The 25,748-nt window shown below is 38.8% G+C and overlaps 1 protein-coding gene across 1 annotated transcript; it reads left to right on the top strand.

The window, feature by feature from the left end:
- Positions 1-1,558: 1,558 nt before the first annotated feature.
- On the top strand, positions 1,559-25,119 carry FGF5 (fibroblast growth factor 5). The gene is made up of 3 exons (XM_045793100.2): positions 1,559-2,146; positions 9,590-9,693; positions 20,774-25,119. Exons 1-3 carry the CDS (start codon positions 1,786-1,788, stop codon positions 21,119-21,121), a joined length of 813 nt encoding a protein of 270 aa, XP_045649056.2. The 5' UTR covers positions 1,559-1,785; the 3' UTR covers positions 21,122-25,119.
- The last annotated feature ends 629 nt before the right edge of the window (positions 25,120-25,748 follow it).

The following is a 25,748-nucleotide window of genomic DNA, read 5'->3' as shown; positions in this document are numbered from 1 at the left end:
TCTGAGGGACTGCTGTCTGTTCTCAATGTCCACTTTCGGGATTGCCTTGTAAGGGTCTGCCTGCCCACACTAGTTAAAGCCAGAAGTACTTGGGGCTAGAGCAGTGTAAAGTGAAGGGGCGTTCAGTCCAGGATAGCATCTTACATAGTGTATCAAGGGCATGTGTCCAAGCTATGCACATCCATGTGTGATATGACCTCTCTCCCCCACAGGGGCTTCACTGAACCGTACAGGTGACTTTCTGTTTTATAGCTGCCTTGATGTTAAGTATTGTAGTCATGGAATATTTCCAATCCGGAAAAGTCGACAGGCATTTTATAAGCTTTTCATTATTGAGATAGGAACTCTTAAATGGGTATTCAGTAATGGATAAAGCGTATCTTAACATCAACCTTGGCTTCTCTGAATTGACCTTATTGGTCAAAATTAAAGCCTTTTTCATTAAAATGACCAATGAATAATGTATCAGCGTGTAGTTTAAAGCTCCAAATATGTTTTCAGACAGAAATATTCCAAGAATGCAAGTCAGGTATATTTCTCAGATAAATGACAGTAGGGGCATTGCATACACGGAAATTCTCGGTTCTCAGGTTTCCTGAAACCCAGCGCGCGCATCATTAATCATTCAGTGGGGTCGGTCCTTCAGTCAACTGCAGCTCTGAGTAAGCCGAAGCCAGCCCTTAGCTAATCCTTCCTGCCAAGGGGATCCTGGGGTGAGAGAGGACAACTGGACAGTCAGCCACATGTGCTGGTGCCCAGACCTGCCCTTCCTGCCCCGCTCCGAGCGCGGTGTGCGTGTGCGCTCACCCTCCCCGACACAGACCGAAAGCTTCCCACAAAGAAAAACAAATTTGGTATAACGTTTAGCGCAACCCAGAGTTTCCAATAGGAAAGGGGCTCCAATCGTGGCCTAATGGCTCAAGGTGGCTCTCTAAATGCCGAATAAACCGTTCCTTAGCTGTTTAATAAACCAGAGACAACAACAAACAACAGTAACAGCAACATCCCTCCCGCGGCGCCACACCAAAGGCTTCCCAAGTTGGACCGGAGTCCTGGTTTGGTTCCCTGCTGCAAGCACTTTGAAGCGCTGGGAATCTCCCAGCCCGACTTCGTCCCTGAGGGATTCCCGGGGCTGGGGTTGTGCTTGCGGGGTCTGCTGGGCGGCGGGAAGGGAACCTGGAAATTCGGTCCTGGGTGGGCAAGAGTGCGTTGCTGGGACGCAGGCGTGCAGCGGAGGTGGCCGAGGACGCGAACTCACTTCCACGTTTAGACCCCCCACCTCGGTTGCTGCCCCTGGAGGACTCAAACGCTCGCGCGGAGCTGAATTCCGCGCAGCGTTGGCTCTAGTGGGAGGGTGGCTGTGTGGCGCGTGAGAACTGCTGGGGTGCGTGGCCCTGGTCTGCGCGTGCCCAGCGTCGGGTGCAGGTCCTCTCCTCCCAGCTTCTCCTCCCACTCACTCTCTCCCATCTCCTCCCTCCTCCACACCCCCCGCCCCCGGGACCGCGAGGCTCCCTCCCCGCACCGGCCAGAGAGTACACAAAGCGGCGGGTGAGGGGAAGCTTCGCAGGCGTGCACCAAGCAGTGAGATCACTGGCGTTATAAATATCCCAGTACCAGCGCCGAGATCCGTTCGAGTGGCCTCTCTCTCTCCCTCCCTCTCTTCCCCGAGGCTATGTCCACCCGGTGCGGCGAGGGGGGCAGCGCCAGAGGCACGCAGCCGCGCGGGGGCTACGGAGCCCAGAACCAGCCCTACAAGATGCACTTAGAAACCCCGCGGCTGGAAGAATGAGCTTGTCCTTCCTCCTCCTCCTCTTCCTCAGCCACCTAATCCTCAGCGCCTGGGCTCACGGGGAGAAGCACCTCGCCCCCAAAGGGCAACCCGGACCCGCTGCCACCGGTCGGAACCCGGGAGGCGCCAGCAGCAGCCGGAGCAGCAGTGGCACGACGTCTTCCTCTTCTTCCTCCGACTCCTCCTCCCCCGGGGCTTCTCTGGGCAGCCAAGGGAGCGGCTTGGAGCAGACCAGTTTCCAGTGGAGCCCCTCGGGGCGCCGGACCGGCAGCCTCTACTGCAGAGTGGGCATCGGTTTCCATCTGCAGATCTACCCGGATGGCAAAGTCAATGGCTCCCATGAAGCCAATATGTTAAGTAAGTTGCTTGCTCTCCTGGCCAAGCGCGTCCTAAGCAGGCGGTGGGGGATTCGGGAAGGACAGCGGTTAATCCCAGGCCCCAGGGAGCACCTTTTGGAACCCTAGCCGCTGAGACCCAGCTGGCCCTCGAGACGGCCGGGAGGGTTGGTTGAAGATGCGTCTATACCGCACGCAGACGCGCACCCCTCTCGTGGGTATGAGGAATGGCGATTTCTGAGGTATAGGCTACCAGAGGCTGGTGCACAAGACAGGTAGACCTTGTTTCCAGTTTGCCGGCGTCCCAAAGAGGAGCCCGCAGCCTGTGCCTGGAGAAAAAACAAAAATCTTCTTTCTGCTCGTTTGGTTTCTGTTTACCTTCTGCTTCTGTTTACTAGGCTAGCATTTTTCAAGAGGCATCAAAGTGCATCCCTTTTCCTAGCCCATACCTGAACAGTTATTTTTTTAGAAGAATCAAATCTCACATGCCGCCCCCCAACTGCCACCATAAACCCCAGAGTAATATATATTATAGTATATGTATCCGTGTTTATGTCTATTGTATATACATATTTGCATATTATATACATATAGAATATACCTATATTCTAGGGGAGACCAGACATGCCCTGCTTGGAAGAAGACAGTGATCTGAAAAACTGGACACGTTTAGAGAAAGATACGTGATAGACATTTGAGTGATTAATTTCAGAGTTGGGTTTAGCAACGTTTAGTATGTTGAGACCATGACAGCACCTTGTTAGGAAGTGACCAGCCTCTGGTCCCCAAGGACAATTAAGGAAAAGTTATTTATTTTGGAAGAAAGTCAGAGGACGTTCAATTCCTTATGGGTGCATGTCGTGTATGTTTTTTTTTTTTTTAAAGCAAAGTTTTACATTTTCTTTCTGAGTTTTCTCTTTAGCTCTTCCTCTTCTCTCCCTCTTTCCATCGCCTCTTTCCTTCCACCCCATCTGCGTTTCCAGACCATCACTGCCGCTCCTCTGATTCCTCTCACTGCCTCTAGGTAGAGGAGGGGAGAGATGATTTGGGGGCGTGTGCGGGACTAGGGCGATCTCTTTGAGGCTTTTCCTCGGTAGGGCCAGATCGCTCATCCAGCAGGGGTTAATCCAACAGATAGACCAACAGCCGGGGCCTGTGAGATATTCAGGAAGAGCGGGAACGTGGCCAGGAGATTGCGCTGCGTACGGTCACCTGGCTGTCGAGTGTCAGCTTGGTAGCTCCCAGGTGTACTTAACTTGCTTCGTTTCAAACCAACAACCCCACAGGCCATTGAGCTTCTGACTTACCCAAGCTCCGGAGGAGCGGGGGCGCCACCGCGGGGCTGGCAATCTGACAGCCGCCTCCCAAGCAGCGTTGGAGGTGTGTGTGGGGTGGCCGGCTGGCGAGCCTCCCCCCCCCCCCGGGGGGTTCAGGAGGCTGGGTGTGAAAGACCTGGCGGTTCGCGCCGGAAGAGCAGCGGGTCCACGCCCGCCCCTGCCCCAGACTTGTCTTGCGAGCTGTGCTGCTCCAGCTGGCAGTGTTACACGTGTTGAGGTGGCCTGGAGCCCTGAACCGGACAGAGGGCTTTTCGAGTGTACCCTTGCGAGCCCCGGGGCCTCCCACGCGCTCCGTGGAGGAGCCTGTTTCTATGTTTTAAGGTTCATTTCACCCTTACCAAACAACTCACCGTCTTTGGTGATAAAAGGCAAGGTCCGTTAGGGTGAAGGGGATTTTTCCGAGATTTCAGGGACAGCGAGAGTCACATTTACTTCAGTATTTCCATTTGTCTTGCTCCTTTCCCCCACCCAACTCTTTGCTCCACCAGATACCAGACAGAGCTCAAGTCCCACTTCTAGTGATCTTTCCACCTTTCTTTTACAGGAAAACGTTTTCTGTTCTGTTCTTGTAGTTTATCCAGGAAAACAGCAGCAACACAAGATAACTTCTGTGTTCCCAAGGGAGGACCCAAAGTTAGCGTGCAACAGGCTGCTGGTTGGATCTCAGTGGGGATAAAAGAACGTATCTAGGGTGGGTTTGGGTGTACTAGGGATCTCTGAAAACCAGACTCATTCCCTATATATTCACCCTCTTCTCTTGGAAAAGACAAAGATTTTTGCAGCTTAGGCCTTGTCAGAGGGAAAGTTGTAGAAAAGCATAGGAAGGAAAGATGAGACCAGATGAACAAAGAATACACTCATGTAAAGGAGGCATTGACCAATATCTGCTATTTCCAAGGTACAATTTATTTCAAGTCCACTTTGAAAGATACCTAAAAAAGAACAGGGATGTTTACCAAAGAGTGCCTAAATAAAACTTCCTTAATTTAACACTTAGCCCAATTAATTACAGTTTAGAATAGCCTTTCAGAGGTTAGTCTGTATCTTTCATATGGCTTGCCATCATTCAGTCACTCACTCATTCATTCATTCATACATTTATGAACCCATAATAGGCTATCTACACCATTAAGCTTGATATTTTGATTACTTTGGGGAGTTGGGGGATTTTTTAGTTTGTTTTTGCCTTCCATAGATTTTTTTCTCACCAGGAAAACTGTAACTTAAATGTTTAAATCATAGTGATTTTCTGCTTTGTGATGTCTGGAGTGTCCAATACTACTAACTATGATTTTGCTACCACTGCTGGATGAAGAATTTATGAAACATGTCATGTTTAGTGGGAAAGTATGTAATTTGGAATTTAAAGTAAGCCTCTGCCCTAAAGAGCTGTGAAAGAGAAACAGAAGCCAGCTAATTGTTGGGTGGTCATGTACCTCTTTGAAAGCAGCACTTGATGGTTTCCTGACACGTACATAAACTAAAGCATTGGTCATGGACTGTTGGTTAGAGTACATAAAGAAACATTTGATGTTTAAGTCTCATAAGAGACACTGAGAGCTGGGACCAAAGAGGACCGTAGAGGATACACCACAGTTTGACCTTATCATCTCATTTTACTGTCTTGAGTTAGCAGTGATAGAAAACTTACGTTTCTTTGGTTGCTGCATGCTACTTCAGAAAAGAGGCAAAACTTTGCCATCAAACTGCCCTCTAATAGGTTCTTTTAAACTCAGATGCATATATACATACATACATACATATATATATATATGTATATTTCACAACTATCATTTGATATTAACATTTCTGCCAACTGTGAATATTTTCTGGTTTCACCATCAGAAGTACACTCTGGCCATAGATTTTGAAACACAATTTATTTAGTTAAGGCATACCCCTTAATATGTTCTTAGCTTCTCTTATACAGTAGTTATCCCAAGTTTTGGAGACAGAAAAAATAAGCTCATTGCAGATACACTCTTGTTACGAAGAAATACTAGGGAAGGATGAAGAAAGATGGACAAGACAAGACAGATGATAAAATCCAACTATTGAATAGAAACAAAGGTTTTGCTTTAATTTATACGCTTTCAAGTTTAGTTTCAGTGCTTCTGTTGACTTACATTGGGCCATTGAAGAATAGGCAGGCAAGTAATTATCAGTTCAAGGAGCAGAAGGTGAAGGCTATGGCTGCACAAAGCCAAAGTGTTCACATAAAATATGAAAGTTCCAATCATATATTCTGACTAAACCGAACCCACGATTTTACTAATTTTTAAAAATCTAAATTCATTATCAATTTTGGAGTCATGTAGAGTCAGCCTTTTAGATAGTCCCCCAAGCCTAGCTAAATCAGAATCTGTATCTACTGAGTAGGAAAACGCAAATGGAAGATTTCTGTTACTAATGTCATCCCTGAAAACTGCTAAACTGGGTATTTCAAGATTCCAATTTGATAATGATGCAGCGTATCTGTTGCTGTGTGAACGCAAGTAGAGAAACTTTAGTTTTAAATTATTTTTCTTTGAGGATTTTCAGATGAGCTGTTGAAAGCTTCTGAATACATGGGATATCTGTCTATTATGTCATTCACTAAGAAAAGAGAAAAGGGAAAAGTCTACATGATTTTATCAGCCATCATTAATAGAGTCCTGCTGTATTAAAAAATCTGGAGAGGACTAAGGTAAAAAAATCTAGACATATATTTTCTTACTGAAATAAACTTACTTTGTAATGCATGCCTATGCTTGTAAGTAGGTGGATTAAACAATGTGTGTATAAGTTCTTGCCTCCTTCAATCTAGATGTCAACCCCGAAATTCCACCAAGAGAAAATAGTTTTTTTCTGTTAAGCACTGCTTTTTTCTTTTGATCCTCTTACATGTTAACACCCTAGGAAAGATAACACATTGTCACCAGCACACTAATAGGAAATAATTACCCTGCCTGACTCCCCAAGCAGAAGGCCAAAATTGCAGGAGAGTAAAACGTGTATCCATACATGTGTGCACACGGGGTGTCCTGAAAAAGGAAAGAGAGGTTGTGAGAAGGTCAAAGTAAACAATCCAGTTTAGCAGACGTTCATTGACTATCTGATCTGTGAAATACCCTTGGCCTTCCACAGTTTTGCTTAGGGATACCATCTTGGCATCCATTATGCGAATTGTAAATTCTCATAAAATTTATTATTACTGCCTCAAATAAGAGTCAGGAAATCACTGAAATTGAGAAAAATTTAGAGAAATGTTTTCTGGGATTTATGTATGTGTGATTTAATGCATGTGGGTTTAAAATATTCTATAGAATTCTTTAGTGCATTGCTGAGATTTGGCATAGTAAAATCAATAATTGTGCGATCTCTTGGAATCTGCTCCAACGTTCTAGTAAAAAAGACATTGTGAAATTACTGTTGAAATTACGCTGGAAATTATGATCTTAATACTGTTCTCAATATTACAACATAATTACATTACGATTTAGAAGATCATACCAAAGTTGCCTATGTGAAGAAGTAATTATTTCATCTGATCTCATCTTTATCTTTCCTGCAGTCTTCATAATTTTAAATAGAATAAAATATGTGCAAGTACATTTTTAAGCTTTCAACTAAATATAATTTTTAAAAAAATTATAAAATCCATTATTCCCAGGCAATATATCATTTTTACACTGGAACTTGCAAGAAAAGAAACCAAGCAGTATATAATAAAATAATAACCCTTAACATATGTTATTTCATCTTCCCAATCTAATTTGTTATGATGCAAATTTTACATAGCATTATACCCAGAATGCGCACACAGTGTGTTAGGAAACAAGTGACTCAAAATGGGTTTTTCTAAAAATAGAATACATTACTTGTCAGAAGCTATAGTTTGCAAAGGCAAAACAGTGCTCCCATTAAACAAGTATTTATAGAGACTTTGTCTTGACCTCTCAAATGTTAACCTGTAAACAGAGATATTTAATAAGAATTTTTTCTTTTATGCTACCATGTATTTTTTTTCACTAACACACAGGTTTGCATTTACAAAACCAAGTAATTTTCCAAAGAATGGAATGAAAACACTAACATTGTAGAAGCATGAGTAAATTGGGAGAAAACATACAACGAACTCTCCTTTTCTACCAACCCACATTGTCTCTTTTGTTTCTCTCATTCCACACAGAGACAATTTCTCATGTTTCTGTCTCGTTTTTTAACACATTTATGCAACATTCACAATCACTTCCCCATCTTCCTAATATCTAAAATCATTAAGGCTGTTTTTAGTGTCATTCTGTAATTGTGATGGAAATATAACTTTGTATCATGTTCTCTTACCGCTTTATTAACAACGTTATCACAGCATATTCCGTCGTGCATTGTCTGTAACTTTGCAAAGCATTCTGTGTGCTTTGTCATGATTAGACGAAATGGTAATGCGCCTAAACCCTTGAGTGTGCATCACAGTCAAATAATTTGTACAGCAAAATCTATGGAAAAGAGCATTTTGAAAACATTTTGAAGAAAATAATTTATGAGACGACAGTTTCTTTAGGAGTTTCTTCCTAAAAGCAAAAGTAGTTCCTTTCAAATAGTTTTTTGGGGTTTTTTTGTTTTGTTTTCAAGAAACATCCACTAGTAAAGGGGTAGCAGCAGTTACCTGGAGATGGGCTTTATTTACTTGGGACTAACTATGCTTATAACAAATATAACAAAGACAGCAGTTCTTCCGCTCCCCCTTCCCCCCCCCATGAACTTTCTGATCAAGTGTTTTTAAGAAATCAAGTTGAATAAATAAGCAGCAGTATTTGCTACAGTTTTAGGTATTAGCTCACATTGTGCAAAAAAGTGCTTAATATATTCATATATATGTATTTATATATTATATATATATGTGTATCCATAGTATTGCCTTTTTGGGAAATTGAATAATTTTATATGTACTTCAAATACTGCAGGGGGAGGTTACTATTTTTAAAAATTTCTGGTGAATTTCTCTATTCAGCAGAATTCTGTTGAGATATCCTAATTAGTATGTATAGTCAGAATAATATAGATTGAAAGGTTGAGATTTTCTTCCCTTCCCCATCCTTTCTTCTTTTCTTCCTTTCTTCCTAGGATAGGTCCTTTTCTAGCTCTAGTGAACTATATTATTTTGTCCTCCCCCAACTATTTTTTGGCAATTTGATGTAGGCAATTAACTAAAAGCACTACACTTTTCTCATGTTCATATAACATTATATATGAGTTTATGATAAACAGGCAAGCATCCCAATTATATATAGACTATGAATTTCATCTTCTTAAAATACTCTATGAACTGTGGTATGTGATTCTCTTGACATAGTTGATGTGGACTTTCAAATTATTATAGGAGACAGAGGCACATTGACTTGATAATGCAAACTATGAAATACTAAATATAAACAGGAATGTAATAAAATAGCTCATTAAATATTTTTTGGCCAGAAAAGCCATTTAAAATGCAAGCTGTCTCAAACCATAATGCATTGAACACTCATTGAGCCAATAATCCCAAATTATTTATAATGCTTTCAACATCTTTTTATGTGTAGTCTCTAAATGAACTACTCACTGAATGATTGAATATGATATATTGATTTGTACTTGTATAGTTAGCATAATTTGAGAAGAGGGATTTATTTCATGTAAATAAGTAGAATTTGTCTCTGGCTTTCAATGGTTTATACTAGTCTTGAGCCAGACTTTATGAGATTTAATATTAAAAGCAGTGTATTATCTCTGATAGAAAACAATGGATGAGAATTATTTTGAAAAACATTTAAAGAAATTCTTTTCAATTCCTTTGCAACTTGAGAAGCTTCTATTGTTAAACATTATTTACTAAAAGTGATTTATTTATAAGAAAAAGAAAAAGAATTACTAATGAACCAGAACTAAATTTTTGAATCTTAAAATTTGTTATTTTAAGTTAACGCTTCCGTGCTAGGCTTTTCTTTTTTAACATAATGAATGTCATGAAAAATAAGGATGTTAAATACTGTTTTTTTAAAAAAATAACAGCTATAAAGAATGAAAAGAATCTATGTAGAAATTTAATTCTTCACAATGATATATAGAGGAGTCTGTGTTTTATTTTGGGATTTCTGTCATCCTAGGTATTTTGGAAATATTTGCTGTGTCTCAGGGGATTGTAGGAATACGAGGAGTTTTCAGCAACAAATTTTTAGCGATGTCAAAAAAAGGAAAACTCCATGCAAGTGTAAGTAGAACCACTTTATATTTGTTAAAGGTGTTACGGAGATTTTACATTTGTAGAATGGAATGAAGTGATTTTCCACACTGGTAGATGAAGAATTTGTTCAGAGGACATAATCGTTGTTTTTTTTTTTTTTTAAATTATATGTACATTTAACCAAGATGTTTTTGTAAGTAATTATTTATATATTTTATTTACTTGAAAAGATAATATAGAGTCCACAAAAAATTTTAAGGATGAATGTATTAGAAAATAACGCTCTCAAAGTGATTGCTATTATTCATTTCTTAAAATTGGTCTGAGGGAAAATACTATGGAAATGATAACACTATGTGACAGTTAAAATGTCCAATTTATGGTGCTTGTGTGCGCATATTTAGTAGATCAGGTTCTTATTCAACTTTACAAGCTATTCGTGATGTCAAAAATTAGGTCTAAGTAATATAACGTATTTTCACATCAGTAAGTATGGAGAGAAACCAATAATGAGAAGATTTTGATCTTTCTCAGAGAAATTTAATTTATCCATTTGAGGACTCTCATGTTGTATTTTTGTTGCATCAAAAACAATACTTCTTAAATTACAAAGACTAATTTTGCGCTCAAAAATTTCTTCTAGTTACTTCTATGTTTTTAATAAATTTACAAATTATAGATTTCTATGGTTTTTTTCTGAAAATGTTTACTACTTGGGAAGCATTAAAACATTTTAAAGATAATAAAATATGTCAAGCTTGTATGCCCAGCACCTAAAAGTGATGTATGCTTTTTCTGCAGCATACTAAGATTTGTCACATTATATCATTTTTACAAAGAAATTATTATTTAATATTAGTACTTATTTTCTTTAATTTTTACTAAATGAATTGAAGAAATACCACTTTTCTGGTTTTTGAAGTATATAGGAACTTTTAATTAGGATGGTAATCAATTGAAACTTCCTATTTATGATTTTTGCTTACAGATCTTGAAAAAATTCATTGAGAGTATCACTTGTTTCAATGTGTAAGAATTTCAATTTTCCTTTTTCTAAAGGTGACTTGTTAATACCTCTTGGAGGGGGTAGCAGAATTCAAGCTATCTCTATACTTATTTGAGGATTAAATGAGATAATACATTTAAAACTTTTAAAGCAGCATTAGATACATTGTAAGTGCTCAATAAATACTATCTATTATTATACAGTAATCTAAATATAATAGATACTGAAATCTCAGTTGATTGAGATAAATGCAAAACCTTTGCTAAGCTCTTTAATCATCGATTACAAGAATTATGAAAAGATTTACCTACTTCACCTTCTGAGTGGTTATTGTAATCTAGCAGGCTATAATACAGTTTTCATAAAGTAATTGCTCTTTGATTATTTATTTTAAGGGGCAAAGTTTTGCATCACTGTGCACAAGTAGGACCTGCCATTTTATCAAAAAAATAATGTTTGATTTTTAAAAATCCACATGCAGAATAGAAGACAATGATCAAACACATCTGAGCACAGTAGCTTTTTCCCCAGTCTACTTTAAGTTTGTAAAAAATTGAAACACTTTCAGAATCTAAGCATCATAATAAAGTGCAGTGCATGTAAAGAAACTTTCTCATATTGGTTTGTTTGGGGTGAGCACCTTAACCTTTAAATCGTTCTGATTTATGCTCTAGTACATGGAAAAAATAGACTAAACTTGGGCCAGCTTAAGGATAATTGCCACGCAACTCAAAGTATTACAAATGGATGCCAATTAGAGAGGTCACACCGAGAGGTGAGGCTACATGATTCCCCTGTCAAATGCAAGGAACAAATTTCCAGAAATTTGACCCAAATGTCTAAGGATGGCTGGCTGAAATCATGCAGATAATGTAAAAACAGCATCTGTTATTCTTTCTCATCTTGGCAGGCTAAAGTTATTTCATGGAATAATGACTTTTAAACAGTACAAAGCAAGTCTTGCTCTTGTCACTCACTGAAGCGCTTTGATATAAAAGTCATTCTAATGACTTTGAGCTGAATTGTAGATAAAAACTTAAGCCCTACGATTATGTGGATTCTTTTTAAACCAATTGTCCAAGCCCACTTTCTCTTCTCTGAGCTTTTATTAGCACTTTTTCTCTAGATGGAAACCTAATTAAATTAAGTGATTGATTTTTAAGGAAGTTGAATTTAGGAAAAGTATTAATCCTAGCAATTATCAGTTTTATGCCCAGATGGTTTCTTTCTTGTGTTTTTCTAGTTAAACACATTGAAAAATTGTTCTTGTAACTTTAAATATAATTATTTGATTTAGTTTTGATTTTCACAAAATTGCATTGTCACTAAAAAGACTAAAAACCTTTATATCTTTAGGATTAAATGTGTAATTCATGAGCTCCTTTTAATTAATAACTGGGCAGAGACATTTAAAGAGTACTTCATAATCATTTTGCTATATATATATATATTTATATTTATATATCGTGTACATTTTAAACTTACAAATGGTATATATACATTATATCTCAACAAAACTGGAAAAAAATTTAAGTTAATAGAGCACTTTCAGGGTTTTTTCTATAAAGTAAATATGAACCAAAAATGTAAAGCATTCATATAATTCTGGGAAAAGTAATTCCCATACTGTGTTGAGAAATATTCATGGATAATTGTAGATTTTCAACTTAGTTGTACAGTAACAATTAGAATATTAAAAATTAGTTGCTAGGCACAGCCAATGTATTTGCATAGTTCTTTAAAAACTCTTTTACTCACATTATCTCATTACATGATTAGATGAGGAAAGAGTATTAGAGATGTTAAATCATTTCCTAAGTTAACACAGTTAACAAGTAATTGAACCAGAACCATCCTTTTAAAATTCTTTTTCTGTAAATGCTGTAATGCTTCGTAGGTAAAAGCTAGTTGGAGGAAGATGCTAAGTTTTGTTTGGAACCAATTACATTGTTTTCACCTACTGTTTTATAGGAATTAATAATTGCATAGTTTAATAATATTTTCATATTACATGTTAAAGAATAAATATTGTGGTGCATCTTACAATAGTTTGTTTGTGCTGTGCACCCCCTTACCCAAGCTCTGTTTGGACTCTTTTTCCCCCATCTATTTCTGTGTCTCTAAGACTTGACTTTAAAGTCTAGAGAAGCAGAGGGCATGTGTTCACCACAGATCTTATCACAGAGTTTTACACAGGTTGGTCCTTCGATGTGATGATGTGTTGCATAGGGAATGCCTCTCCAGATGAACTTTCAAAGCAGAAGAGAGCTCTGTTTTGTTCGCTGAAATTTTTCATTTAGAAAATGCTTCATTATCAGCAGACACAAAGATGGCAGGCAGAAATAAGAGCCCAGAATGGGTTACACTTAGGCGACATTTGTGCTGATGGTTTTCTCGCGCTAAGTTTGTTAATTCTGTAAGAGAAATTTTGTTTGAACGTCAGTGATCTCTGCAGGCACTTCTTCCTGCACTTATTCAACCTGCATACTCGTCGCTACCTACATGCAGCTCTCCTTATAATCTTTACCAGTACACTCCAAATAAACAGTGCAGCCAGATTCCTACCACACAGATTTTTTCAGCATTCTTTACAAGGATGAGGGTGTCCGCTCTTCTCCTTCTCAAGATATGCTGGGAATCATTGAGAGTGGGAGTAGGTGTCTGCCTCCCAAAGAGCCGTGAGGGTTAGTCAGAGTCTTCGCTGTGACCTCTACTCTCCTCAACTCATTCCAGGCTGAGGTACCTGTGGAAATGAGCTCGCTTCCCTTTCTGTCTGTCTCTCTGCCTGCTTGTCTGTTCCTGTTCCTTCCTCACTCTGTTCCTGCTCATTCCTCAGGCTTGTTATCTCTATCGAAATCCCCATAGAGAACCATTCTGGTTTATCTGAAGTGGGTCCAGATGTAGGAGTGAGAGACCTTGAGTGTGGTGGTTACCAACACAGTTAGATTGTATCATTCTAGTTAAATTAAACCTAGTCATTTTACCTAATCTTTCTCTTCCTTGGTTTTATCAGCTGTAAAAAGAGGAAAACTAAAGTAACAATCTATTGTGATACTTGAGCAGTTTAAATGAGATAATACATATAAAAGACTTAGAATAGTGCCTGGAAAGTATTCAGCATTCATTTTTTGAAGATTTTTTTTTTAGTTTGTTTATTTGCAAGAGACAGAATGTGCAAGTGCACGAGCAGGGGGGAGGGGTAGAGGGAGAAGCAGACTCCATGCTGAGCAGGAAGCCAGGTGTGGGACTCCATCCCAGGACCCTGGGATCATGACCTGAGCTGAAGGCAGACACTTAACCAACTGAGCCACCCAGGCGCCCAGTATTCAGCATTTAACTTAAAAAAGATCTTCCTTAATTTGCTGTCAGGCAGCTGTGTGATGATCCTGTCTCCTCTCATAGAAGACTTTCTGATTTGGGGGTCAGGCAGCTGTGACCCCTCAGATATTTAGACCAGCCCCAAATCCTATTTATCCTTGACCTTTTTCTCTTTAGGTCCAAATTTTTTGTGCCCCCAGGAGCCCCTTATCTCCAGAGTTTTCCTTTTTTCCAAGAACCGAATTTGAGAGCAAAATTCTCAGGCTCAAGCTCTTAAGAGACAAGGATTTCTTGTGATCATAATCTCATAATTCTTTTAGAGCCCTGTTGCATCTTGTTTTTTCCCTAAAGAAAACGGAAATCCTGGAAAAGATGGCTATCATGTTTTTTTCAGGCTTTTCATAAAGTACGCATGCTAGCGCATTGCCTATTGGGGAAGAAACATTTTAGCTTATTTTAAAGGTCCAGAGAGAAGCATGTGGTAGAATTATTTTTGTTTCTCAGGGTTTTAGGGGATCATGTTTGGAAGGAAAGCTAATTGCAGAGTTTACGAAATAGGCATGGAATGTGTGCTTGATCAGCCCTAAGCAAGGACTAGAACGTCTTCCTTTCCTGGTTTCGGAGGGTGCCAGCTGGCTTGCCCAGGATGGGAGTCTGGACTGGACTTCCTGCGCTGGGGGCAGTGTGAGGAGGAGTCAGCAGCCCCAAGAGCTCGGCATGTTTACTGAAAGGGGAAATGGAGGCTTGAGCAATAGTTACCATCATCATAAAAAAATAACCTATTAAGCACTCCACTCTCCCAGTCAAGACCATGAGCTCTATAAAGGCACTTGAATAGAAGAACTCCCCTTGCCCTCTAAGGGCTTTCAATTTACATAGTAAAACCAAATGTCCAGTAATTAAGGCTCAAAAACTGGGCTCAGGACGCTGCCTTTGCAGTAAATGCCAGTTTTCTCTTAACTTCACACTATGTGAATCTACCTAGAGAGCCTCTTTTATTGAGGAAATCTGGGTTGACTTGTAGCTTCAGAGATCCATTTCAGCCAAAAGCGAGAGACGGTGTTCTATTTCTCCAACGGTTTGGGGAATGGCGTTGTTTTTCATCAGTATTTTAACACGGAGCAACTTCAAGACAGGTAGGATTAGATGGAAGTCTAGGAGATGCCCTCGGGTTTGTGTGGTGTGAAGGAGCTGGAATCTAGGAGTCAGAAGATCGGAGCTTGAAGTCACAGGTGCCTGCCCTGGCACTTTGTAAACGTGGGGCTTTAGGGAGTTGTCTTCTTTACTTCTCTGACTGGAGAATTAGATAATAGCACCCTGCTCGTCACGGGATTGTTGTGAGGATGAAATAAGAGCTGTAAAGTCCCTGGCACATAGGAGCCCTCGACAGCCCAGCTTTTTGAGTTATTAAGGGCATCAGAGAGAAAACTCTTACCTCACCTGCAGATCACACGGGATGCTGGTTAATGATGCAGTTCCAGAGTCTCACCCTAGATTTACTAAAACACAACCTCTGGAGATAGGGCCTGGGGAATCTGCATTTTGAACTGGCTCGCAGAGTAATTTTAAGTCAATTCGTAAAGTTTGGAGGGGGAGAAACCCCGTGGTCAGTAACCTTCATTACATTACCTCAGGTTGGTTTATTATCACATCCAACTTGTATATTCCCTTGGTCACTCAGGATGAAGAACCGAGATACAGAAAGGACAGATGTTCAGTGCCAAGCAGGAAGTAGGCTATGCCCTGGAGATAGCACAGTATGACTGCAGCTGACCTACAAGAAACCTTTGTAGTCAAGAGTAAAAGGCAACCCTTAGGGTGCATGCCGCCCTGCACTGGGTACTCCGCATGGAAGCAATTGGAACAGGGTCTGCCTTTTAACCTTTAATCACCACCAATGGTGGTGCCTTTGGTCAGGGGACATTCAGCACAACCACACAAAACAGGCTAAGGGCACCTGGCCAGGGCAGCCCCATATGTGGGAATAGGAATGGGACCCGAGAAGCACTAAAAGGAGGTAGGGGGACCAGAAGCAGGGATGCATGCAGTAAGGGAACTTTGCTTAAAGTACAATTTGGTTTATAATTGTTTTTATTACAGTCTGTAATAATATTTTAATTATTTAATAATATTACAGCCCACAATAACATTCTAATTATTTATATTTGGTTAATTATTTCTTCACAAGGTTTTTCAAAAGAGGGAGGCAAATTAAAGAAAACAAAGTGAGGGGTGCCTGGGTGGCACAGTCGTTAAGCCTCTGCCTTTGGCTCAGGGCGTGATCCCAGAGTCCTGGGATCGAGCCCCACGTCAGGCTCCTACGCTGGGAGCCTGCTTCTTCCTCTCCCACTCCCCCTGCCTGTGTTCCCTCTCTCGCTGGCTGTCTCTCTCTCTGTCAAATAAATAAATAAAATCTTAAAAACAAAAGAAAAGGAAAACCTTAAAAAAAAAAAGAAAACAAAGTGAAATAAAGAACTAAAATTAAATATCCCACAAACTACAAGGATTATACTGCTATTGGTCCAAATTCACTCCTTTCTCCATCCCCCTTCCATATACTGCATATGTCCTTCTGTTGTTGCACGAAGTGAGAATTGGTGCTTGTTTGCGTGGCCTCAGCTCTTTCACTGCAAGATCCTTAAGCATCATACAACAGGATATTTGCGAAGGAACAAAACTACGTTAAGAGGTTTTAGAAAGCTTTTAAAAAATAATGTTTCAGAAGGAATTTTCTGTTTGGCTTCCTTGACCCTCAGATTTCAATTAAGCAGAATTAGTGTTTTCTAAAATATCCCAGTTAATCAAAGTTTTACTTTCTTTGAACTGAATTTGACCTTTTTCTAAACATCCGTTGTGTGTTCTCTCTGTGGGAAAAGATGAATAGAATCAAGGCACAGCGTCCTTCTAATCCAAAATTTCTTGTTTTCCCTAATTGCACTCTTTCCCTTCCTCTGAAGAATTAGGCTATCCAAGGAAAAAATAGTTTCATTTGTTTAAATTTCATTTGTTTTGTCCATTAGGACTATATTAAATTACATTAGAACTATATTAAATTGCACAAAAATTAGTTGAACATTTCATTTTAATTTTGCAATTATGATTTGTTGAATGTAACTTGTTTTTACACTTGCAAGATCAAGGAGAAGTTAGGGAGAAAAACATACAATGTACTCAACAAAGAGCATGGACAGGACCATGTCTGTATTGTTTCTCATTGTAAAAGTGGCAACTAGCACAGCGCCTGACATGTGATACGTAGTCAATAAGCATCTGTTGAATAGACTCGTAAAAAGTGAATTTGAAGCAAAGATACGGGTTCTTTTAGGAACATTTTAGTGTTTGGTCTTATAATGCCCGATGGTGCTAGCATGATGTGGTGATGGGTGTCCTGAGTTCAGTAGCTTATTTGAAATTTCATTCACCTCTCTACTTTACACCTTAACTGTAGAAAAAGTCTTTACGGCAACTTCACTTTTTCTAGGAAAATAATGTAGTTCTCTTATTTAAAAAGTATATGTTTTGCCAAAGTACTTCTTATAATTCAAAGGAGATTTTAAAAATTAAAAGTAGCCTAGAAAATTTACCATGTGAAACTGTGTAATGGTAAATGTATATGTATTTAAATACCTGTAGCTAAGACCTGTATTGCTTACTGACTGTCTGCTATCAAAACAGTTCAGGCGTGATATTAGGGACAGAAATTCATTGCTTAGGGTCACCATCTTGTCTGAACAGGGCCAGGAATAGTGACAGGAGCAGTCATTCCCTCAAGAAGAAACTAGATCTCCTGATGAAAAAATTCACTGAAAGGTTTGTTTCAAATGGTTCTGTTCCATCATCACAGCTGGAAGAATTTTTCAGACAAAACATTAATTTAGAAGTCAATTAAGAAAGCCCAAACAGTCTGACTGCCTTTGCTCCTATTCTAATGTGGGAGCTGTGTCTACGGCCATACCACCCTGAATGCGCCCGATGTTGTCTATTGTGGGAGCTGGAAAGGCTGCCGGGCTTCACGTGGTGTGTGGGGCCTCAGGTTCTGGGCACCTCAGCCTCAGGTGACAGTTAGGTGACCCCCGAAAAATCTAGAGCCCCAACAGCCTTCTTTCCTCTTAAGAAAGAGCTTAAGAACATGAATCTGAAGGAGGAAAAGAGAAAGGTTTTAGATGGAATAATTTTAGCAGGTGGAGTGGTGGGCTTTCACCCATATGAAGACTCTAAGATGGAATTGCTATAGGTTTAGATTCACCATGGGGTGTGTGTGTGTGTGTGTGTGTGTGTGTGTGTGTGAGTAAAGAAAAGGTTAAATAATGTGGTACACTTAAAAAACCTGTCACAATTGAATAACACAATCACTGCTATCCTTTTTCAGGAAAATGGATTTTTGCCAAACAGGAGTAGAAGTCAGGTCAAGGTATAATGTATATATTTTTTAAAATGTTTTTCAAGTACATTTAAAGAAAAAAAATATGAGGCGGGGTAAATATACCTGCTATTCTCATTGATGAAGCCCCATCTACCTTTCTAAAATGCTTATCCTTTTATGTAGCAGAAAACATTACAGATGGCTATCGCTTTTATTTTAAAATAAAACTTTAGGATTATCTAATGAAATGGGAGAGCACTTAAGTCCTTTTAAAAGCCAGCAACTATAAAAAAAAAAAATCTATGTTTGACTTGTAAGAAAGTCTTCTTACTAAAAAATAGGAACAGTAAATGTATACTCCTCTATACTGATGTCAGCACAGTGCCCTTGGCCTAGACATAGGCTGGTGGGGGGTGACAGGATGAAGGAATGCCATAGATGGTGGTTCTTTAGAACACCTATTTCCAGCTGCTAGAGATCAAATCCGGGGAATCACCAGTAGACTTGCAGAAGTTCAAGATATATAACCTCATAGCCTTCAAATAAAGAGCTTTATTGATTGAACAGTATTGTCAGCACTTTGCACAAGTCAAAAAATTCATGTGGCCATCAACAGTAGACCTACGTAGAACATTGCCTAGCAGTGTTCCAACTTTCAGATGGCAGTGTTGTGCAGAGAACAGCTTGGCATTATTAGAAAAAGCAAGAAAAAAAAAAAAAAGAGAACTCTTATTTCCAGTATAGTACCTCTTGGTCTGATATGAAAAGGATATCGCATAAATATTTAGTGCTTTTCTCTATAGACATCAACATATTTAGTATTTGCAAAAATAGGAATTCTAGATAATGGTGCTCCCTGATATTGTGAAATGTGGTGGTCTGGTCTAGGATAGGAATTCTTATTCTTTGGGACTTTTGGCATCTTTTGCATTTGAGGAAAGCTGTCCATCTTTCCCCTAGAAAAAATATTTTGGTATTTACAATAGCCCTATGGATAAGGGTTGTGGGCAAGGAGCCTAAAGCTAAGACCTCGATTGGCAGGATTGGTATTTGATCGCAGGTCTGACTCTATGCTCGTGCTCTTCCCTCATACATTTTCCTTTAATTCCTTAACAAAATGTTCTGTTAAAAGTTAATTCTTTAACTGGAAATTTCAAAGTAACTTAAAAGCAGTAACAGAACTTAAATATATTGAGTTCCTGTTATTTTTATGAACATTGATATTATTTCACTAAGTACACAGTGAACAGAAAATCACCAGCGATACAAGCATGGCACACTAAGCATCTTCAGGGCTCCTCCCGGCCGGCTTTGTCAGCCTTATGTCCTCTTCCTTCTGCCACACATCCTGTATGGAAGTTACTCCCTACGGTAGTGTCATGCTGACCTGGGGACACACTTCCCGCTCTGAGAACCCTTTCTCATGTCACCTGCCTTACTAATATCTTGTTGTACTTGAAGACTAGCTCAAATGTCACCTTTTCTAGGAAGACGTCCCTGCCCTCTGCCCAGCCACCCCCATCCTCTTAGATTCCCTTCCTCTATGCTAACATTGTACCCTCTGCATAGCACTGTCCTAAGTCCCCGTATCAAGCTGCACTGCGATGGACATTTACTTGTCTCCTTTTTCCACTATTCTGGGAACATTTCAAGGGCAGACATTGTGTGTGTGTGTGTGTGTGTGTGTGTGTGTGTGTGTGTGTCGGTGTGTGTCGGTGTGTGTCTGTGTCTGCAGAGGGAGAGAGAGAGAGTCTGGATGAAGTATTGCTAGTGACTCCAAAAGTAATTTTTTCTTCTTGGCATCAAATATTCTCTCCTGTATCACTGTGTGAAGATATATTTTTTCCTAAAGAACTCTAACACATGCAATATTAATAGGGCCATATGCTACCCCTCTCTCAGCACCATGAATCACACTGATAACATTGAAAAATGTATTCTTGTTTCAAAGGAATAATATGACCCCATTTCTCTGAACATGAATTCATGTTTTACCAGGCAATTGTTCCTTAGTAATTCAGTTCTATTTATTTTCTTGATGGCTTAAGAGGGGAGGAAAATCTTAAAATATTAAAAGTTAACTTTTTTACTGCCAATCTCAAAGTAATTTAAAAACCATAACAGAATTTCAATATATTAAGAGTTCCTGTTATCCTTTTTATATACATTGATATTATTTCGCTAAGTGCATAGTAAACCGAAATCAGCATTACGAAGATGAATAAAGTAGGAAGATAGAAAGAAAATAGTAGTTTAAAGCAACCTTTTAAAAGAAGCAAAGGTGTCTTTACAAAAGAGAATGGGGGAGGAAGGCTTCTGTCAACGGAATTCTTGGTTTTTCTTTACAGTATAAGGACCTCATTTTATTGCATGCTGAAAATATTATTACTACTTAAATTTCTTCTTCTTTTCTCCCCCAGGCCAAATTTACAGATGATTGCAAGTTCAGGGAGCGATTTCAAGAAAACAGCTATAATACCTATGCCTCAGCAATACACAGAACTGAGCCAGCGGGCCGGGAGTGGTACGTGGCCCTCAATAAGAGAGGGAAGGCCAAGCGGGGCTGCAGCCCCCGGGTCAAACCCCAGCACATCTCCACCCACTTTCTGCCAAGATTCAAGCAGGTAGAGCAGCCAGAACTTTCTTTCACAGTTACTGTTCCTGAGAAGAAAAAGCCACCCAGTCCAGTCAAGCCAAAGGTTCCCGTGTCCGCCCCTCGGAAGAGTCCCAACACCGTGAAATACAGACTCAAGTTTCGCTTTGGATAATCTCCATCTTGGCCTTGGGAGAAACCATGCCTTCCCCTCAGGGGCTTCCAGGGGTGTCTTTACACTCGGAAAAAGAAGAACGTTTGGACCCAGCTCCACCTCTACCACACTGTCTTGAAGTCAGGTCACGGGTTTCAGTGCGACTGAAACAAAGCTGTTTTCTGATAGGAACTGAACTGGAATTCTTTGTCCAATATGGGGAGCACACGGCTTCAGTTCTGGAAGATGGAAAGCCTTTTGCTTTATGCTTAGTGCATACTTGGTATTTTCAGAAAGTTAAACAGCACGACTATGTATTTTTCTGAATTTTACAGATCAACCTGAAAGAACATACACGATACATTTTTATTTTTGGTTTCCAAAGAATATTTTGATGCAGATAAAGTATTTTATTAACTTTTGTTTTTTGTTTTTTGTTTTTAAAAAAGGTACCTCTGCATTGAGCATATTTTCTTACTTTTATTATTTTAATTAATATGACATAACCATTTGAATGCAGTTTATGAATATAAATGTGTTTATAGCCCATTTGTAACATGTGGATTTTTTTCATTTTTCTTGTTCATTGCACTTTTAATTTTTATTATTATTCTTTTACCATACCTCAGATAATGTAAGTTTAGTTCTTCATCTTAAAATGCTTAAAGTCTCTTCAATGGCACCAAAGGCTCAGCATAGATCTGTGTGTGTGTGTGTGTGTGTGTGTGTATGTGTATGTGTGTGCATGCATGTGTGCGTGTGTGTAAATTCATGACAGTATGTGGAATCCTACCCCTTTGGTGGCTGGGCTGGAATGGCTTGGGACTAAGGAGAAAATATAAGGATTTTTTAATGGAATTATAAATTGGGGATAAGGAAAAAGATTCGAGACATAGGTCGACTAAGTTTGCAGCATTTATTGGATCTGATTCTGCCTTGCCTTCATTTCTGCTTTTATCTACCCCCCCTGCCCTCATTCTTGAACAGCTGGAGGAATACATTTTATTCTGTCCATCAAGCACACACTATGAAACCAGAGTGCTTTAAAATACCTCTTGTATGACCCTCTGCTATCCCCACTGTATAGATCCACGGGGAGCAACCCACTTAGCAGAAAAACATGGAGACCCGAAGGAGATGAATCGTGTAACAGTTATGCACGTCGAGTCCCGTTGTCAAAAATATTCTTATTACTCAGCCTAATGCTCTTTGAGTTTGCTATCCTGAAGGTAACCATTCCAGTGAATAGACAGCCCTTTAGAATAGATACTTTCTGATGTAGATGTTTTAAAAAGCTGGCCATGCGGTATACGGAATTTAATTTGGGAAATTGATCATTGAAAATGGCACTTAATTCTCTGCCCAAATACTGAATGTTGGACATGAATCAGAGAAAATTTAAGAGAATTTACATAGTTTATATATTTTCTTGGGCAAACATTTCTATGGAGTTCTATAAAATGCAAGTGTTTATATCCAGAAATATGCCAATAAAAAAGGTACAGCTAAAGCTTAAAAGTATGTCTTTCACAGGAAGAGCAAAAAGAGTTCACAGAAAGCTTGTGTCTTATAATTAAGCATGCTTCTTTTCTTTTAAAGGATACTGACAAAATTTTTAAGGTATGGTTTATTTTGGTGCACAAATGCAAAGTAGAAATTTATCACAATTGAACTTACTACTCTTTAAGCAGATTGCTTTTTTAAAATGGAAACAAACTACACATATAATAGATATGAAATCACCCATCGACGAAAACATCATGCCTATACTCTAGTATTTTTTTTATTATAAAACCAATAATCTGACTAAACGTTGTCCACGTTTAATGCACGATTTTAAGAAATATAAAATGAAATACTACAAAAAATTTTCTTTAATTTATACATTATAATTCTCTTGGGTTAAATGAAACAAGATTTTGAAGACAAAATATGTCCAACTCTTATCCACCTGGCATATCACCTTATATGCACTGTAGAAAGTTGGAAACAACACTCTAGTTTATTCTAATATATTGTTAAGAATTGTGCACCATGCATCAAGTTCTTAGTACACGTGAAAAATGAAAATTGTAAAACAGAACAGTACACGTGTGTTCCTAAATGGGCAAGGAAAAGGTGATATTAATGATGATTAACAACAAACTAAATTAATGCATATATTATATTAGGCTAATGCTGCTGTTAGTTTATGTTAAACTATAAAACAACAGCTTATCTTATACTCGTAGTTTGATTTGATTAGTATATGAAAGTTTAAGTAGGATAGTTAATAAATATATATTATGCAAGTCAGGACTCATTAATTTCAAAATTTAAAGGCAAGCTAAAATTTTTTTAAAAATTTAAATTACACTTATCGTCAGTTTACTGGCCATACACAATTACATTTAATTAATACTCACTGAAGCTTAAAGTTACCTAAATTAATTAATTGAATGAACTCATGTACAGAAAACATGTATAAATAGAACTCCTTACTAATACCTAGAACTTTTGATGGGGGGGGAGGGTCCTTGCTTATGTTGTTTTTGATAATTTTTAAGTAACTTGGCCCATCTAATGAAGTTGTTTAATCACGATTTTATTTATCTAAAAGCGTCAATGCATTTGGCATTAAAATTTAGAAACTTAATTTGCCTAGAAGAGAGATGGCAAATACCATCCGACTGAAAATTCAGTTTTATTAGTTATATTATGTTTAATTTAATGTAAGAAATTCTTTATTTGGAACATCTAAATAGATAAATAGAGGTTTCCAATAAGATGTAATAACACTGTGGTTTTTATTTCACAAATGATACCGTCACTTCCTACTAAAGAAACTAATTTGAGAGTGTGGGTGTATATAAACTATCTTCGTTCTTTTGCCGAGTTATAGTGGGCCAGCAGTTCAAAATTGTGTGATGACAATAAAGGATAACGCCAAAAGTTATTTCTGAATATAATAATTATATTGTTTTAGATGCCTTTGTTTCTTAACACTGAAAATAAAACACTGTAAATCTGGTAGGTAAATTTTCTATAAAATTGATCTTGAAATAGAAGACTAAATAATTTTCTTACATTAACCTTTTTTACCCTTCCAAAGGACCGAGGAAATAAGCTAGGACTTCCCACATTTTCCATAACAAAATGAAAATATTGCACAAACCAAAACCTTGAATCCTGGCACCATTTTTACAGTTGAAGAAAATTACTTGTGTAGTTTATTTGTAAAATAAAAGCAGTATTGCAGGCACGGCTGCAATGAGAAGCAAACAAAAATAATTTGTCAAAGGAATTCTACACCTCCTTTAAGATTTATTTCATTGCTACATCTAAATTTTGATCATGTGAAATCTATTTTTAATCCAACGATCTTTTTATCTTATTTTATTTTAAAGATTTTATTTATTTATCAGACAGAGAGAGAGAGCTCAAGCTGGGGGAGCGGCAGGCAGAGGGAGAAGGAGAAGCAGGCTCCCTGCTGAGCAAGGAGCCCCATGTGATGAGGGGCTCCCATCCCAGGACCTGAGCTGAAGGCAGATGCTTAACCAACTGGGCCACCCAGGCGCCCCAAGCCAATGATCTTTTTAAAACGTTTTGAAAGAAGGAAACTTTGACATAAATAAACATGACTCATGAGTTTTTTCTTTTAGTAGAACAATTGTATTAGCCAGTTTTTGAGATAAGATTATCATTTAATTTATTAGTCAAAGAAAAGAGTTAGCTCCTCCATCTTCCTCTGCCTACTGGAAAGTCTCAGGGGAGAGACGGGAGGTGAGCCCAGCTTGAGCTGAGTTGGGGCAGACGCTTTTACGTCTAAGAACCACAAACAACATTCAGATACGCCATGAGACAATTGAGCTACAAATCATCCATCAGTTTTTAAGCAATTTTATGCAATAAAAATAGTAGATAAGAAATCAAGAGATCTTATATACTTTTTATTTGATTAAATTATCGTATTTTCTGACTCTGCCATGTATTTACCACAAGTCACTCTCCAGGCCTCGTTTCACCGTCCACCATGTAATCTTCACGTCACTCCCAGCTTTGTCATCATTGACTAATGAGTCTTCAAACGTTGAGGTACCAAAAAGAGGACATGGTTCCTCCTCAGATAAAACTAAAAATTGATGTCCAGATTATACCGGATAATCATGCGAAAAAAAATTGTTGATGAGGTGATAAACACAGACATTTTTTATTTTTAAGATTTTATTTATTTGAGAGAGAGAGGGAGCACGAGTGAGGGGGGGAGGGGCAGAGGGGAAGCAGACTCCCCTCTGAGCAGGAAGCACCATGCGGGGCTCGATCCCAAGACCCCAGGATCATGACCTGAGCCGAAGACAGATGCTTAAGTGACTGAGCCACGCAGGTGCCCCAAACATAGATATCTTTTGAGGGCCTTGTCTGGGATTTAAAAAAAATAATAAACTAAGTGTGAGATTAGATCAAGATATTTACAAAATGGGGATTAACTCTGGGCTTAGCATTTTATGAAGGACTTTGCAAATTTGAATTAATCTGGGGGGAATGGTCAGAGTAGTATCAATAGTTGATTCTCAATAGTTTTAGGACCTTATTAAACATGCAATTTTTGAGCATATCTGTTTTGACTGAAATCCCTCTTTCTCCATGAAGCATTCTACAAATTCATGAA

This window comes from Ursus americanus, chromosome 8, assembly GCF_024610735.1.
Source record: "Ursus americanus isolate L20-20 chromosome 8, mUrsAme1.1.p, whole genome shotgun sequence".
Classification (NCBI taxonomy): Eukaryota; Metazoa; Chordata; class Mammalia; order Carnivora; family Ursidae; genus Ursus; species Ursus americanus.
The sequence above is the reverse complement of the archived record's forward strand: the minus strand, read 5'-3'. Positions and strand labels throughout refer to the sequence as shown.